The 13,079-nt window shown below is 39.5% G+C and overlaps 2 protein-coding genes across 2 annotated transcripts; one reads left to right on the top strand and one right to left on the bottom strand.

Annotated features, from left to right (window-relative positions):
• Positions 1-96: 96 nt before the first annotated feature.
• On the bottom strand, positions 97-9,634 carry actl6a (actin-like 6A). The gene is given in 15 exon segments (XM_063891046.1): positions 97-760; positions 1,257-1,343; positions 1,512-1,607; positions 2,075-2,155; positions 2,326-2,440; positions 2,825-2,886; positions 3,013-3,075; positions 3,077-3,103; positions 3,600-3,706; positions 4,186-4,280; positions 4,444-4,541; positions 4,830-4,930; positions 6,427-6,601; positions 7,670-7,746; positions 9,400-9,634. Coding segments are annotated over 15 exon segments (1,290 nt in total). The 5' UTR covers positions 9,425-9,634; the 3' UTR covers positions 97-679.
• aldh7a1 (aldehyde dehydrogenase 7 family, member A1) lies at positions 9,507-12,987 on the top strand. The gene is given in 3 exon segments (XM_063891045.1): positions 9,507-9,566; positions 9,569-9,680; positions 11,003-12,987. Coding segments are annotated over 3 exon segments (1,791 nt in total). The 5' UTR covers positions 9,507-9,521; the 3' UTR covers positions 12,637-12,987.
• Positions 12,988-13,079: the final 92 nt, after the last annotated feature.

Raw genomic sequence — 13,079 nt, 5'->3', positions numbered from 1 at the left:
AACTTCAGTCATGTGATACCGTCATCAAAATCTAAAATGATAAAAGAACCCCCACAATTTATATTTTAAAGTGAGAAATTGTACCTTTATCACACATTTAACAAAAACTGACTTTATTTTTAAAACACCATATTTTTAAAAGACCATATGTGGCCAATGACAAGCAAAGTGAAAATTAAATACAGGTTTATGACTTGACACCAATAAGCAGAGGCAAGAACTGTCTGGCCTCTGACGATCGTACTTACTACACAAAAAAAGTCTTATGAACAGAAGACATCATTCACCCCAAACTGTAAGGTTGTTCCTCCAAATACACATCACCCAAAGTTTACCTGCAGCTTCTGTTTTCAATGCCAGACATTTTTTTATTTTTAGAGATGCAGTGTTTTCTACAAAACACAGACAATGTAAAGATTAGGCAACAGTAAGGCTGTAATGAAATAAACAGGAATGTAAACCCCATTTCATCATAGTAACAGTTTACTTTGCAGATGTGAATGTGATATCAAAATCCCAGACAGACTCAAATCCTTTTTTCTTTTCTTTCTTTTTAAAACAAATCATACAAAACAAGAGTGATCATCTGTGGGTGTTCCTGAGTCCAGGGTCAGAGTTGAGTGACTCATGATGTTGAGCTTATGGCAAAAAAAAATGGATGGATGGGCTGGATATGAAATCACGGGCACTTCCTGTCTACACACTGCTTTCCTCCCTCTTCGTACTCCTGTTTGGAGATCCACATCTGCTGGAAGGTTCCCTGGAAGTCACAGAACCATGTTTAGTTGGAATAAAACAGGATAAAGTTGGAGAGGCATGAATACACACATACAGATAAAGCTGTCAAGCTACCTGGATGTGTGAATCTAGTTATTTTCCAGCCACTTCATATCAGTGTTGATAAGGCAACAAAAGAAAATATTTTTAAAAGTAAACTGCACACGTATAAGAATATAAGCTCTTACATCTTCTTAAATAAAGGTTTACCTTGCTGGAAGCCAGATTCTAACTATGTAATAACCAATATATAGAAAATAATTCTTTAGATATGAATGCCATGTCGCTGCTCATTCAACACTCTTGGCTCCTTTCATAAAAAACATTTATTAACGGTTTGTTGAATTCCCCAGCTCTGGGCTTTACATTGCATCATTGTGTGAGAGACAGTTTCTTTCATCTCAAGAACTACTTCTTATCAAGAAACTGTTAATAATATATATTCCTAAAACACAGTTTTAACTGCTGTGTGTCCTTACCAGTGATGCCAGGATGGAGCCTCCTATCCAGGCACTGAAACGGCGCTCCACTGTAGTGTTGTTGGCGATCAGCTTCAGCCTCATGCTCTGCAAAGCACAGACAGACAAGTTAAAACTCAGACAGGAAGAAGAGTAAGGTTTGATGGATGCATTTAAGAGATCATATGCAATTGTGCATACACCAACCTTTCATTGACCAAGGCCTAAGATAAAAATGTTATGCAGATGTGTGAGGGAATTTTGGCATTCACTCACCGGAGGGGTTTTCTGGGAGAGCTCTCTATTCAGTCTGTCTGTGAATCCCGAAATGAGCGTGTTTCCTCCGGTCACCACCACACTGCCATAAAGACCCTGAGACACAAAGTCACAAGCTTTAGAACAAAATGGTTCTGTTTTAAATACAACACTCAGGACAGGGCAATGGACACATTCATTACAAGAACTTGTAATAATTTCCCTTTTTTTTTACCAATTACCGCAACTAACCTTTTCTACTTGAGGTGTGATTTTAATATACTTGTCGATATCAGTATATATTGCATTCACATACTATTTGCCAAATGTCTTGGACAGAACAACACATATACATTCAAGGCACTGTGTAGAACATTTGAGTTGAAGCTAACAGTTAGTCTAAATTTCAGCTTTTATGAATCTACTTAAAACATAAAGGTTTAAGCAAGATTTTGTAAGCCAGGAGATATTCATTCCTATAAAAGGGGCCACATTTAAATAATTTAAGTTCAACTGCCGAAAATAATTTTAAATAATTCATACACTAACATGTGTAACCCATGTTTAAACATGTTGATATTCACCGGCCGGATGTCGATGTCACACATTCCAACGCTGGTCGTCACAACGTGGCCGACTCCCAACATGGTGTTTCCGGACAGGCCCTGAAGGGATCACAAAAAACAACACTAAATTACATATTCAAAAAGGAATAGATTTCACACGAGAAACAACAGATTAGGACGCTTTAAACTCATTGTTACAGCCAAGCTTTCCTTGAGCTGTATGTTTAGCTAGTCCGGCTGCTGGTAGCCCTCCAGATTAAAGCACTCACCTTGGCATTAGAGGGGTCAAAAAGCCCCTCAGGGATCTTCAGCCTCTCAGCTCCGAAGTCAGCATTGTATCCGTTGGGCAGCTCGTAGTGCACTGTGGGCATCTGTGCCGCAACCCTGATGAGAGGATGAGGAGGAGGATTACCTTTAGAGACGCACTCATTGATATTCTCTTGGCTGATTGATGTTGTTTTTTAAAGTCTGAAATTCTGATTGTAATTTCCTTTTTTTCCAAGAACAATAATTAACAGCATACAGACACATTACCGTAACTTCTATCGCGTAAAAGCAAACGATTAAGTAACTTTAATAGTGCAACGGACTGCTCCAAGTTACAGGACCTTTTACTCCGTGGACATAATTACATTGAGATGAAGTTGACATTTTAACCTAATCTAAAAAGAGACTTACTTTTGGCATGCAAACCTCAACAGAGGCTGAGGGATTAAGTAAAGAATAATGTCTATGTAATTGACATATTCATTTGGTTAAGTTTCTTACTGTTCATCATATGGAGAGTCTGAGACCTGCAGCACAGCGGCCTGGAAGTCCTGGATCACAGTCTGCAAACATTAAAACAAGATAATTTGGCACACATTTATCAAAACACAAAGCACACCAACCAAATCTGCAATTCCTTTATTCAACATAGATACAAAAAGTGTAAAGGATCGATGTTTGCTGCTTACGTTACACATGTAGTTGTGCCATGAGCGGGTGACTTGAGGTAGTTTCTCTTTTTTCTTCCAGCTAGGCTGCTGATCCCTCTCGCACTCCATCCTGTCATGTAAAGTGGGGAAGTTAAAGCTCCCTGTTTGAATTTGAGGATGACTGTATTTTTTACTAATATATTGTAATTGTTACTTGGACAAGTTTGCTACTGAATCTAGGCTGGTTCTTCTTTCATCAGGCTCTCTTAGGTTTGCCCTTTACACATTTAGTCAGTCTATACCGTTTGTGTTTTATGATATACACCTAAAAGTCAACAACGTTATTATGATCACCCTTACAAATTGTATATTTGAATGCTTTAACATAACTTTTCCACATCAGTAAATCCAATTCAAATGCACACATTACAATTAAATCCTACAGTATTAACAGGAAAATACATTCTCCTTTAATTACTGTATAATTAATATGCTGTTACAGCAAATACACATTTGTTCATTCAAAGTATTTTAAGGCCGTCTCTTCAGCTGTCCTGCACGCTTAAATCCTAAATATTAGTACTCGATTAGTTAAAATAAGATGGTCTAAAATCATGTTGTCTTACCTTTGATGCAATCATGTAAGGGGGGACTATTTCAGCATTTAACTCTTGAAAGAGTTCCCTACACTGCATGCTCATGAAGTCTCCAGCCAGGGGCGATTTGACAATGCCTGTCAAGAGAGAATGAAAAGCACATTATTTGAAGGACTGCAGTAAATCTCACATAATATGCATTAACTCCCCGCTTCATGTCTCCCAAATTAATTAGCAATCTTCTGAATCAATCTCTATCATTGCAGCTCAAAATCAAATAGCTGTGTCAGAAAGCATATTTTTTTTGTCTACACAATTTAGTTTGATCCTCAGAAGTTATTACATTTTGATTAGGTGAAAACTTGATTGAACGCTACAGATCACTTTTGCCCCAAAATAGTCTATAATGTAAAACGAACATTTGTGGGGACTGAGAAGCATCCTCCAACCAGCAGATGGCAACATAAATCATAGAAGGTAACACATGCTTCCTTTAAATATTATACCTTTTCTAATACTGTTGCTTTTTAATACCTTACTTGGTTAATATGCAAAGCAGGTTAACTCAACATGAACATTATACAGTTACGGTGAAGGAGTTATGATAATTGTTCACCTTGCTGCAGGACGTAGCCATCATGCACCGGAATTGCTGTGGTGTGCGTGGCTCCGCTGTCCAGGACCAAGCCTGTAGATCGCCCATTGGCAAAGCTGAGACACTCCGAGTCAAGGAGCAGTAATCCACTTGAAAATGTAACAGACTCATTACAGGTTGAGCACTCTTAATTAAAGAAACAGTATTCCAATAAGAGTTAAAAGGACAAAATTTGCTCTTTCTCTTATTCTTTTTCAGGTGAAGTGTGGTAAAGGATACGCAGACAGCACAGCGGATTTGCAGAGGAAGAAGGCAGGAATGTTGTAATGTTCAAACATCAGCTCACATAGTTTCTCTCTTTTTGCTCGTGTGTTCCACTGCAGAGACAAATCAGAAAAAAGAGCTGCTTAAAACAGAACAAATGACAACTGCAAACATTTTCCATGGAGTGAACAGCTCAGAAAACAATCTGTTTACTCATCAAATATGAATTTTAAAAAAGGGGAAAGAAAGGAAGGAATCTGGAATGGTCACCAGCCACAGCAAATATTTAAATAGTGAAGATTTGCCAGCGTTTTGATTGTAGCAGAAAATGTATAACAATTTGAATACAGGTTGGCCTTGATAAAGTCACAGTAGTACAAGTATCCTGTGTTCAGACTCACCGATGCTTCTGACATGAGCACTGGATGCAAGCTGGGCTCAGACTTGAAGTGCATCTTGTAGGTGTGATCCAAAATGGCCTGAAAACTGTCCCAGTCCTCAACTGTAAAAGGGCAAGAAGAGAAAACCAGGACATGGCTTGTTAAAAATTAAAGGCTTGTCAAACAATAATATCTGTTTTACATGAAATAACCAAAGTAAAATGCTGAGTGTGTTGGGGGGGGGGGGATAATGTGCAGTTTTTATTGAAACCTTAATAAAAGATAGCTGTTTGAAATTGACAATATTTTTTTTTTTTTTTTATAGCTGCAGACCTACGTCATAAAATTAATGTATCTTTCATCGTCATAACTGGGTCAGATGGTGGAGAAAATAGTGCGATGATGAGCTTTTTTAGATAATAATTTGAGCGTCAGGCACCGATGTTCCAGGTCAGCCCTCTGAGGGAGCCTGAAGTCCCACAGTGCTGTTCTGCTGCAATTAATTTGGTGTCACACTTATGGAGTCTCTAAATAGCCTCACACTAAACTCCACTGGACCAGATTTTGAAGAGCATCATCAGCTAGGTCAGTGCACCGGAGCGCATGTTTTAATATCCGCTGTCGGCAATACTTACAATACTGAGGTGACAAAAATCAGACACACCAGCAAAAGGTGGCATTCATAGAACAGGATGTAATGCTTTTGACAGAAGAAAGAATTAGATAATTAACTGACTTAACAGAAAATTAACAAACTGCTTTTTTGCAACTGTTCTGAAAAATGTATCGTAATGAGCTTTGAAACTTTTATTTAATGCAGTGTAGAATTAAACTACATTTAATAAAAGTACTAAAGTAATAATTGATAAAGACTGATAAATGGGAAGTTGGTTATCCAAATATTTGTTTGTTGCAGAGCTTTGGAAAAGTAGTTGATAAACACAATATAGTTAAGCTAAAAAAAACAACTTCAAACAGGTAGAAATCTACGATAACAACTAAGTCGGACAAAAGCATGGGAAAAATAATCCAAAATCAGTATTGAAGTTCAGCACCAAGGACAGCTCAGGGCATACGACCCACATTTGGCTTTGATTGTGTGACACACCCATGATGAAGAAGATGACGGCGAGGAACAAACAAGAATGGGAAAGCGTGATCATTATCAGGCAGACATGTTGGCAAAACCAGACAGAGAGGGCCTGTCTTCCACTAAAAGGACACTATAGGCTCATGTTAGAGCTCATGCTAATGAGTTGCCTTGGTCTCTAAATAACCTCATTAATATTGATGATGAACAGCAGTCATCTATACGTCAGTCAGAGTTCTGACGAGTTCATCTACAAAGATGGATCGCAGTCAGACCGAAGAGGTCTAATTATGGTTATGGATCAGGCAGATAGGATTATCAATATTCATTGCAAAGTTTACATCACCGACTAAGATTAAAAGGGGGGGGGGGTCATACACACCACTCATGCATGTTCATAGGGGCTGTAAGCACTGCACATTAAGCAGTATACAGCCTGGAAAATTCCTTAGATTAACGAAAGTATATAGCAATTAAATACCCAAATGTTCTTTCAATAATAATCGCAGACCATGAACCAACACTCACTCATGCCATTCTTGAGCGGAGACATGACCTCCATGCTCTCCCGGGGTACCCTCAGCTGGTTGGTATCAATAAAGTAGGTGGTGCCACTCTGCTTGGTCTTTTCACCATCCGTCTCCATTGGCGTGCTGCCATCCTCTCGGTCAAGGGTCACGCCTATCACCGTAGGGAAGTCAGCCTGAGCCGAAACAAAAACAGGCCACAATACATGTCAGGACACATTCTCACGACTCAAATTTCATACGAGTTTGACAGTTTTGGAGATGACAACTGTAGAGAAATCTGCTTTCTATTCAATATAATTAAAATAAATGGGAGTTATTGTGTGCACCACGTGTTCACCAGACAGAAGGAAGCGGGCCTCTACTCATGGATGAGAAAATTGCGATGGCGCAAGATGTAAATATTTATTGCTTCCTCCTCGGTTAAGTTGTAAGCTTCCTTCTGCGCGGTAATAAGGTTTGCTGGTGTCGTATATGACGCTTCACAAAACGCTCTGTAATTTCCTCTCTGTGGGACGATCCTTGTGTTCAAATAGCACCATGTAAAAAAAATGAGTTTTTTGAGAGATATGTAAACTCAGTTGTTGAAAAGGGAGTTGTTGTTCTTACATACACATACAGTTGGTGCAAGAGTAAATTATTACTTGTTTAAATTCCTAACAAAAACGATAAGGCCTTTACAAATGGTGATAAAGTATATTGTGTAGGACATCATATTTATTGTTATTTTTTTGTATTTCTTTGACGCACCAAATTGGGAATTGATAATTGTGGAATTTTCCTGGGTGTTAATAACTACATCTCTGTTTTTTTGTAACATCCCTAATAAGTACAACATATTATATTTGAAAACAGGAAAGTGAAAGGATGGGGATGATAGGTTAGGGCGAAGCATTATATCCCACAAAGTCAATAATAGAGCTGACTGATATACCACATGATGACCAGTACATCCAATCTTGGGTATTTTCTCAGGGCCAATATTACAGATATTAATGAGATAAATGCAATCTTTAACATTTCTCTTATCAAGCTGATATTTACACAATCAAGACTCTACCTAAATTATAGATCAATCAGAACCCAGGAAAGCATCCAGAAAGATCTGAACTAAATTCATACCGTCTGTCTCCAGGGTGACAGCCCTCATTTCTTGACATTGACAGACCCCAGGAGGGAAGATAAGGATGCTCAGAGGAAGAAAATACACATAGTTAATCAGGTCATCTGAGTGATCCACTTACCTTGGGACAGTCTTCTCCTGCATAGCCAGCTCTTACAGTGTATGAGCCAATGTCAAACACCAAAGCTCCCACCTCATCTGCAAAGAGGAAAAGAAGAGCAACAAATGTCATTTAAACTGTAAAAAATAAAATGATACACCTGAGAGGTAAGCCAGTACAGTTTACCTCCTTATCAAATACTATACATATTTTGTTTTGCACATTGATAATCTGTACTCAATCGAATGTTTGGTATTAGTGCCTCGTCAATTAAATCTGATTCTGAAATCTAAATGTTAACTTAGTGCGGATATAAAATAGTTATTAAGATGAAATGCAGAAAGTTAATCAATGACTTTTAATATACATTTGTCAAAAAAACAACATATCTCTCACAATTGATTGACCCTGATGCAGAAGCTTTTAAGCACTATGTACAATAAACGTGTTTTACCCAATGAAAACAAACTATGTGGTGTGAGAAAAATCACAAGTGTAATTCTGATGTGTCAGGTCAGTATGTTGTTTGTACAAAAGTCCTCTTAACTTTCACAAACTCGCCACACAGGCTGTTCTCCTGGATTTCTAAGATCTATTTAAAACAACGCAAACCAAGTGTTTTATTATTGGAAGAAGCTGCAAATATCTAGCATGAAGTTCCCGTTGGTGAATGTAACTTTAATTCTCGGGCATGGTTATCATTACAATCAACATAGGGCCGGGCAATAATTAAATATGATAATTGATTGTATTTCAATGTTATAGTTCCGTGATAGGAACCGTTTACTCCCAAGCTTCTCAAACGTTTAAACTCCATTATACCAGAACACAAAACAATAACATACAACAGGGTTTCCTCTGCATAGCAATTGTGGATACTAATTTGTTAAGGTCCACCTGCAACCCATATATTGATTAAATACAATTTTGAGTCGGGATTTACAACAGCAAGGTGCAGTATCTTCTGTATTCCTTGAGCTTTATTATTCATCACTGCATGCATACTTAAAAGTTCATACAAATATATACTTCACTAATTACTCTGCATTTGTTTGAATGCATGTTAATACGCTCAGTGTAAATCTGCACATTTACGTATAATCATGTTATACTAGTGTGGATATCTGCTGTATCTTTACTCCTAATCAGCTATAAATGTAACATTTCTGTTGTACTTTGTTAGTAGCCTAATGTAATGTAGAGTTCTAATCTGCCAGGTAAGCTTATTTGCATTTGAAAGGCATATTAAGCTAGCCAAAACAACAGATCCATCTGATAAAGAAGTTATTCAGATCAGTACATCGGAAGTTTAATCTTTCAACGTAATGTCAACAGAGGTAAAGATGTAGAAAAAAACCTCCCTAAAACGGGTTGAATTAAGCATAATGAAACACGTATCCCGAACTCCAAGAAAGCTATAACAACGCTACACAAACCGAACTGAATGTGAGATCGGGACACACACTTTCATTCATTTCCTTGCTAGCTAGCTGGCTTGCTAGCTGGCTAGCTAATCGGCACCGGAGTTTCAGGGTTGTTGCATAAACACATTTAAGATTAAGCCACAACACTATGCACGCACAATTTGAAATGCACATGTTCTTACAAACAATTAAACATGTTCGCAAGAATGTTGCTTCTGTCTAGAGCGGAGTTAAACTTTAGCATAGATAGCATAGCAAGCTAACATTAAAGCTGGCTAAAGCGTGTATAACGGTTTCGTCTTATTTTAATCATTTAAGCCTACTCACCGCCTCCGTACACTCCGCCACTCATGGTTTGGATTATCTCAACGGCAACAATCTTAATATAAGTTATTAAAGCAGAAACACAACCGCTAAACGGTTAATCACAACAAAGGGAGTATGTTAGCATGGATCAATCTAACAAAGCAGGCGCCACACTGCGTCGGGGACTCTGACCAATCAGGACGCAGAACAGCGTCGTTACTTCCGCTTCATCTGTGACGGAAACATCCTGCAAGTACTTCCATGCTCTGGAGTGGACGTGGCCCTGCGTTCTTTATATCAACGTGAGTGAAAAACTGTCCATAAGTAGCACTAACTTACTTTTTCCATTAAAACGTTATGTGCATGAAGTGTAATAGCATGTTTTATAACGTTGAGGTGATGTTAGTGAGTGTTAACTGCAGGACCTTGGGTCACGGTCGTTTAGACTGAACAAGATTGAGGCTGAGCTCGGCAACCATGTCACTCAAGCTGCAAAAGAAGCAACACTGACATATTCCTATATATATAATTAGAACTATTAGAAATGCTAACTTCGAAATATTATTTTAGTTTACATTCAGTAATATTGTCGTTGCTGATTTTGTTTTTATTTTCATATTTAATTTCAAATTGCACAGCCTCGTGGTTGACCAAAGTTGGGTTAATGCGCAAGCGCACAGATTGGAAAAGGTTGAGTTACTTGCTTGCTATATATTGAAAATCAAGACGAACTGCGACTTTATAATCGATAGACTTTTTCGAATGAAGAGCATACAACTTCACAAGCATCAGTAATGACTAGTCACAGTTCTTATGCATATTGATTAAGTGGTGGCTTGTGCTGTTTACTATCTGCTATGTTGTATATGACCACATGTTTTATATGAGAATAAAGTGCATTTTCAGTATTGTTCTATAATATAGCACTAAAAAGCAATTGTGCCCAAGGTGACCTTATAAAATTGCTATTTTTGTGTCAACAACACTGCAAAACACAAAGAGACTAAAACATAGAGCAGAACATATTCATACTTTAAAACTTAAAAACCAGTGAATTTGTGGTCCAATAATATTGGGAAACGTAATATTAATTAACACATCTGTTTCACATTAATTGTCGTCCATAAAGTAATTGATTAACTAACTAATCATTTTGGACTGAAGAAGAATGTCTTAAACTATTCTGGTTTTATGTAAATGAATGCATACATAAGAAGTGTTGGAACAAAACTATCTATTTTTATAACGGCGTGCTCTGGTCAACACCTGTTGACTGTCCATATTCCCTGTAGGACATTAACTGTGTCCTGCATACGACTATGACGCATAGTTCAAGCTGCTTTTCAAAGTAATTAGTTACTTTTGAGTTTGAAAACAGCAGATCTGGAGTTGAATGGTCCAGTAATTGATTACTCAATTGAAATAAATACATTTGTTTTGACTAAAATACTGCTCAATATATCTAAAATCCTCAGTCAACAGAATAATAACCATGCAGGTGGCAGCTCTAAACATAATAAGCTCGTCTGAAAGCTTTGCTTAGATTGTTCTGTTAACAAATTTATACATGATCTCCTCATTTTTTTAACTTGCGAAATAACTTTTTAACTTGGTTTACTTCCAGCACCCATGCAGCGCTGCCTCACACTGACCTTTGCCCGTCACAGCCGGCTCCTCTTGAGAAACAAATTTGCATCTGTCCACTGCCAGCAGTCGGCAGCCATGTCAGGTCTCCTCATCAACCAGCCCAAATACTCCTGGCTGAAAGAGCTGGGTCTATCTGAGGATAACCCTGGCGTTTACAATGGGAGCTGGGGAGGCAGTGGGGAGGTCATCACTTCCTACTGTCCTGCCAACAATGAGCCAATCGCCAGAGTGACCCAGGCAACAATGGCAGAATATGAAGAAACTGTCCAGAAGACGAAAGAGGCTTGGAAGATGTGGGCAGATATTCCAGCCCCTAAAAGAGGGGAGATTGTGAGGCAGATTGGAGATGCACTTAGAAAGAAGATTAACGTCCTTGGGAGCCTGGTGTCTTTAGAAATGGGCAAGATCTATGTTGAGGGAGTGGGAGAAGTTCAGGAATATGTTGATGTCTGTGATTATGCTGTTGGTCTGTCGAGAATGATTGGTGGGCCCATGCTGCCTTCAGAGAGACCAGGCCATGCCCTGATCGAACAGTGGAACCCAGTTGGTCTCGTCGGTATCATCACTGCCTTCAACTTCCCTGTGGCTGTCTACGGCTGGAACAATGCCATCGCTCTGACCTGCGGCAACGTTTGCCTCTGGAAAGGTGCTCCAACCACACCTCTCACAAGTGTTGCCGTTTCCAAGATCGTGGCCGAGGTGCTGGAGCGGAACAACCTGCCTGGTGCTATCTGCTCCATGACCTGCGGAGGTGCTGATATTGGCACAGCCATGGCGAAGGATGAGCGGGTGGATCTGGTGTCATTCACCGGCAGCACTCACGTTGGCAAGATGGTGGCCATGACAGTGCAGGAAAGGTTCGGCCGTAAGCTTCTGGAGCTTGGTGGTAACAATGCAATCATTGTGTTTGAGGATGCTGACCTTAATCTTGTGGTGCCCGCCTCTGTCTTTGCATCTGTGGGAACCGCTGGCCAGCGCTGCACCACCACCAGGAGGCTTATGCTTCACGAGAGTGTCCATGATGCAGTGGTTGAGAGGGTTGCCAAGGCCTACAAACAAGTCAGAATTGGAGACCCCTGGGATCCCACCACCCTTTATGGGCCACTGCACACCAAACAAGCTGTGGATCAGTATCTGGCAGCTATTGAGCAGGCCAAGCAGCAGGGTGGCACTGTCGTCTACGGTGGAAAGGTGATGGACCGCCCTGGAAACTACGTAGAGCCCACCATCATCACAGGGCTTGCACATGACGCTCTCATTGTCCACACCGAAACCTTTGTCCCCATATTGTACGTCCTCAAGTTCAAGACAGAAGAGGAGGCGTTTGCCTGGAACAACGAGGTGCAGCAGGGCCTGTCCAGCAGCATCTTCACTAAAGATATGGGTAGAGTTTTCCGTTGGCTTGGGCCAAAAGGATCTGATTGCGGCATTGTGAATGTCAATATTCCTACAAGTGGAGCCGAGATTGGAGGAGCCTTCGGTGGAGAGAAACACACCGGAGGTGGAAGAGAGTCTGGCAGTGACTCGTGGAAGCAGTACATGAGGCGTTCAACCTGCACGATTAACTACAGCAAGGATCTTCCTCTGGCCCAGGGAATCAAGTTTGAGTAAAGCCTTCGAGTGATGTGTTTGAGCATTCAATGAACCCAAAAAGACAACACTAAGTGTTTTAGAGGCAGAGTGTTGTCCAACAAATGCTAAACTGTTATCACAACATTTCTGGATTCTGAAAACTCCGTCAGTTTTACAACATGTATCAAATCTGTCCATGGTTGTAGCATCAGATATTAATCCTTGTATGAAAATAATTCATGGTTAAAGGTCAAATACTGTTCCCCCACTTGTTGGTGTGCACTTTTCTACTAGTACTTAGAATGTTTTAGTGCTAGATGACTATATAAAGATACTATATATACGGTGTAAAAAAATTAATAAATCATACCTTTTATTTTGGAAGGACAACTGGCGTGGACCTCATTCATGTGTAGAGGAAATCATTGGAGTGCAGATAGCATTTTGACATTGACAGATACAATTGTGTCATTCAAATTTCG

Source organism: Eleginops maclovinus, chromosome 9, assembly GCF_036324505.1.
Source record: "Eleginops maclovinus isolate JMC-PN-2008 ecotype Puerto Natales chromosome 9, JC_Emac_rtc_rv5, whole genome shotgun sequence".
NCBI classification, from domain to species: Eukaryota; Metazoa; Chordata; class Actinopteri; order Perciformes; family Eleginopidae; genus Eleginops; species Eleginops maclovinus.
The sequence above is the reverse complement of the archived record's forward strand: the minus strand, read 5'-3'. Positions and strand labels throughout refer to the sequence as shown.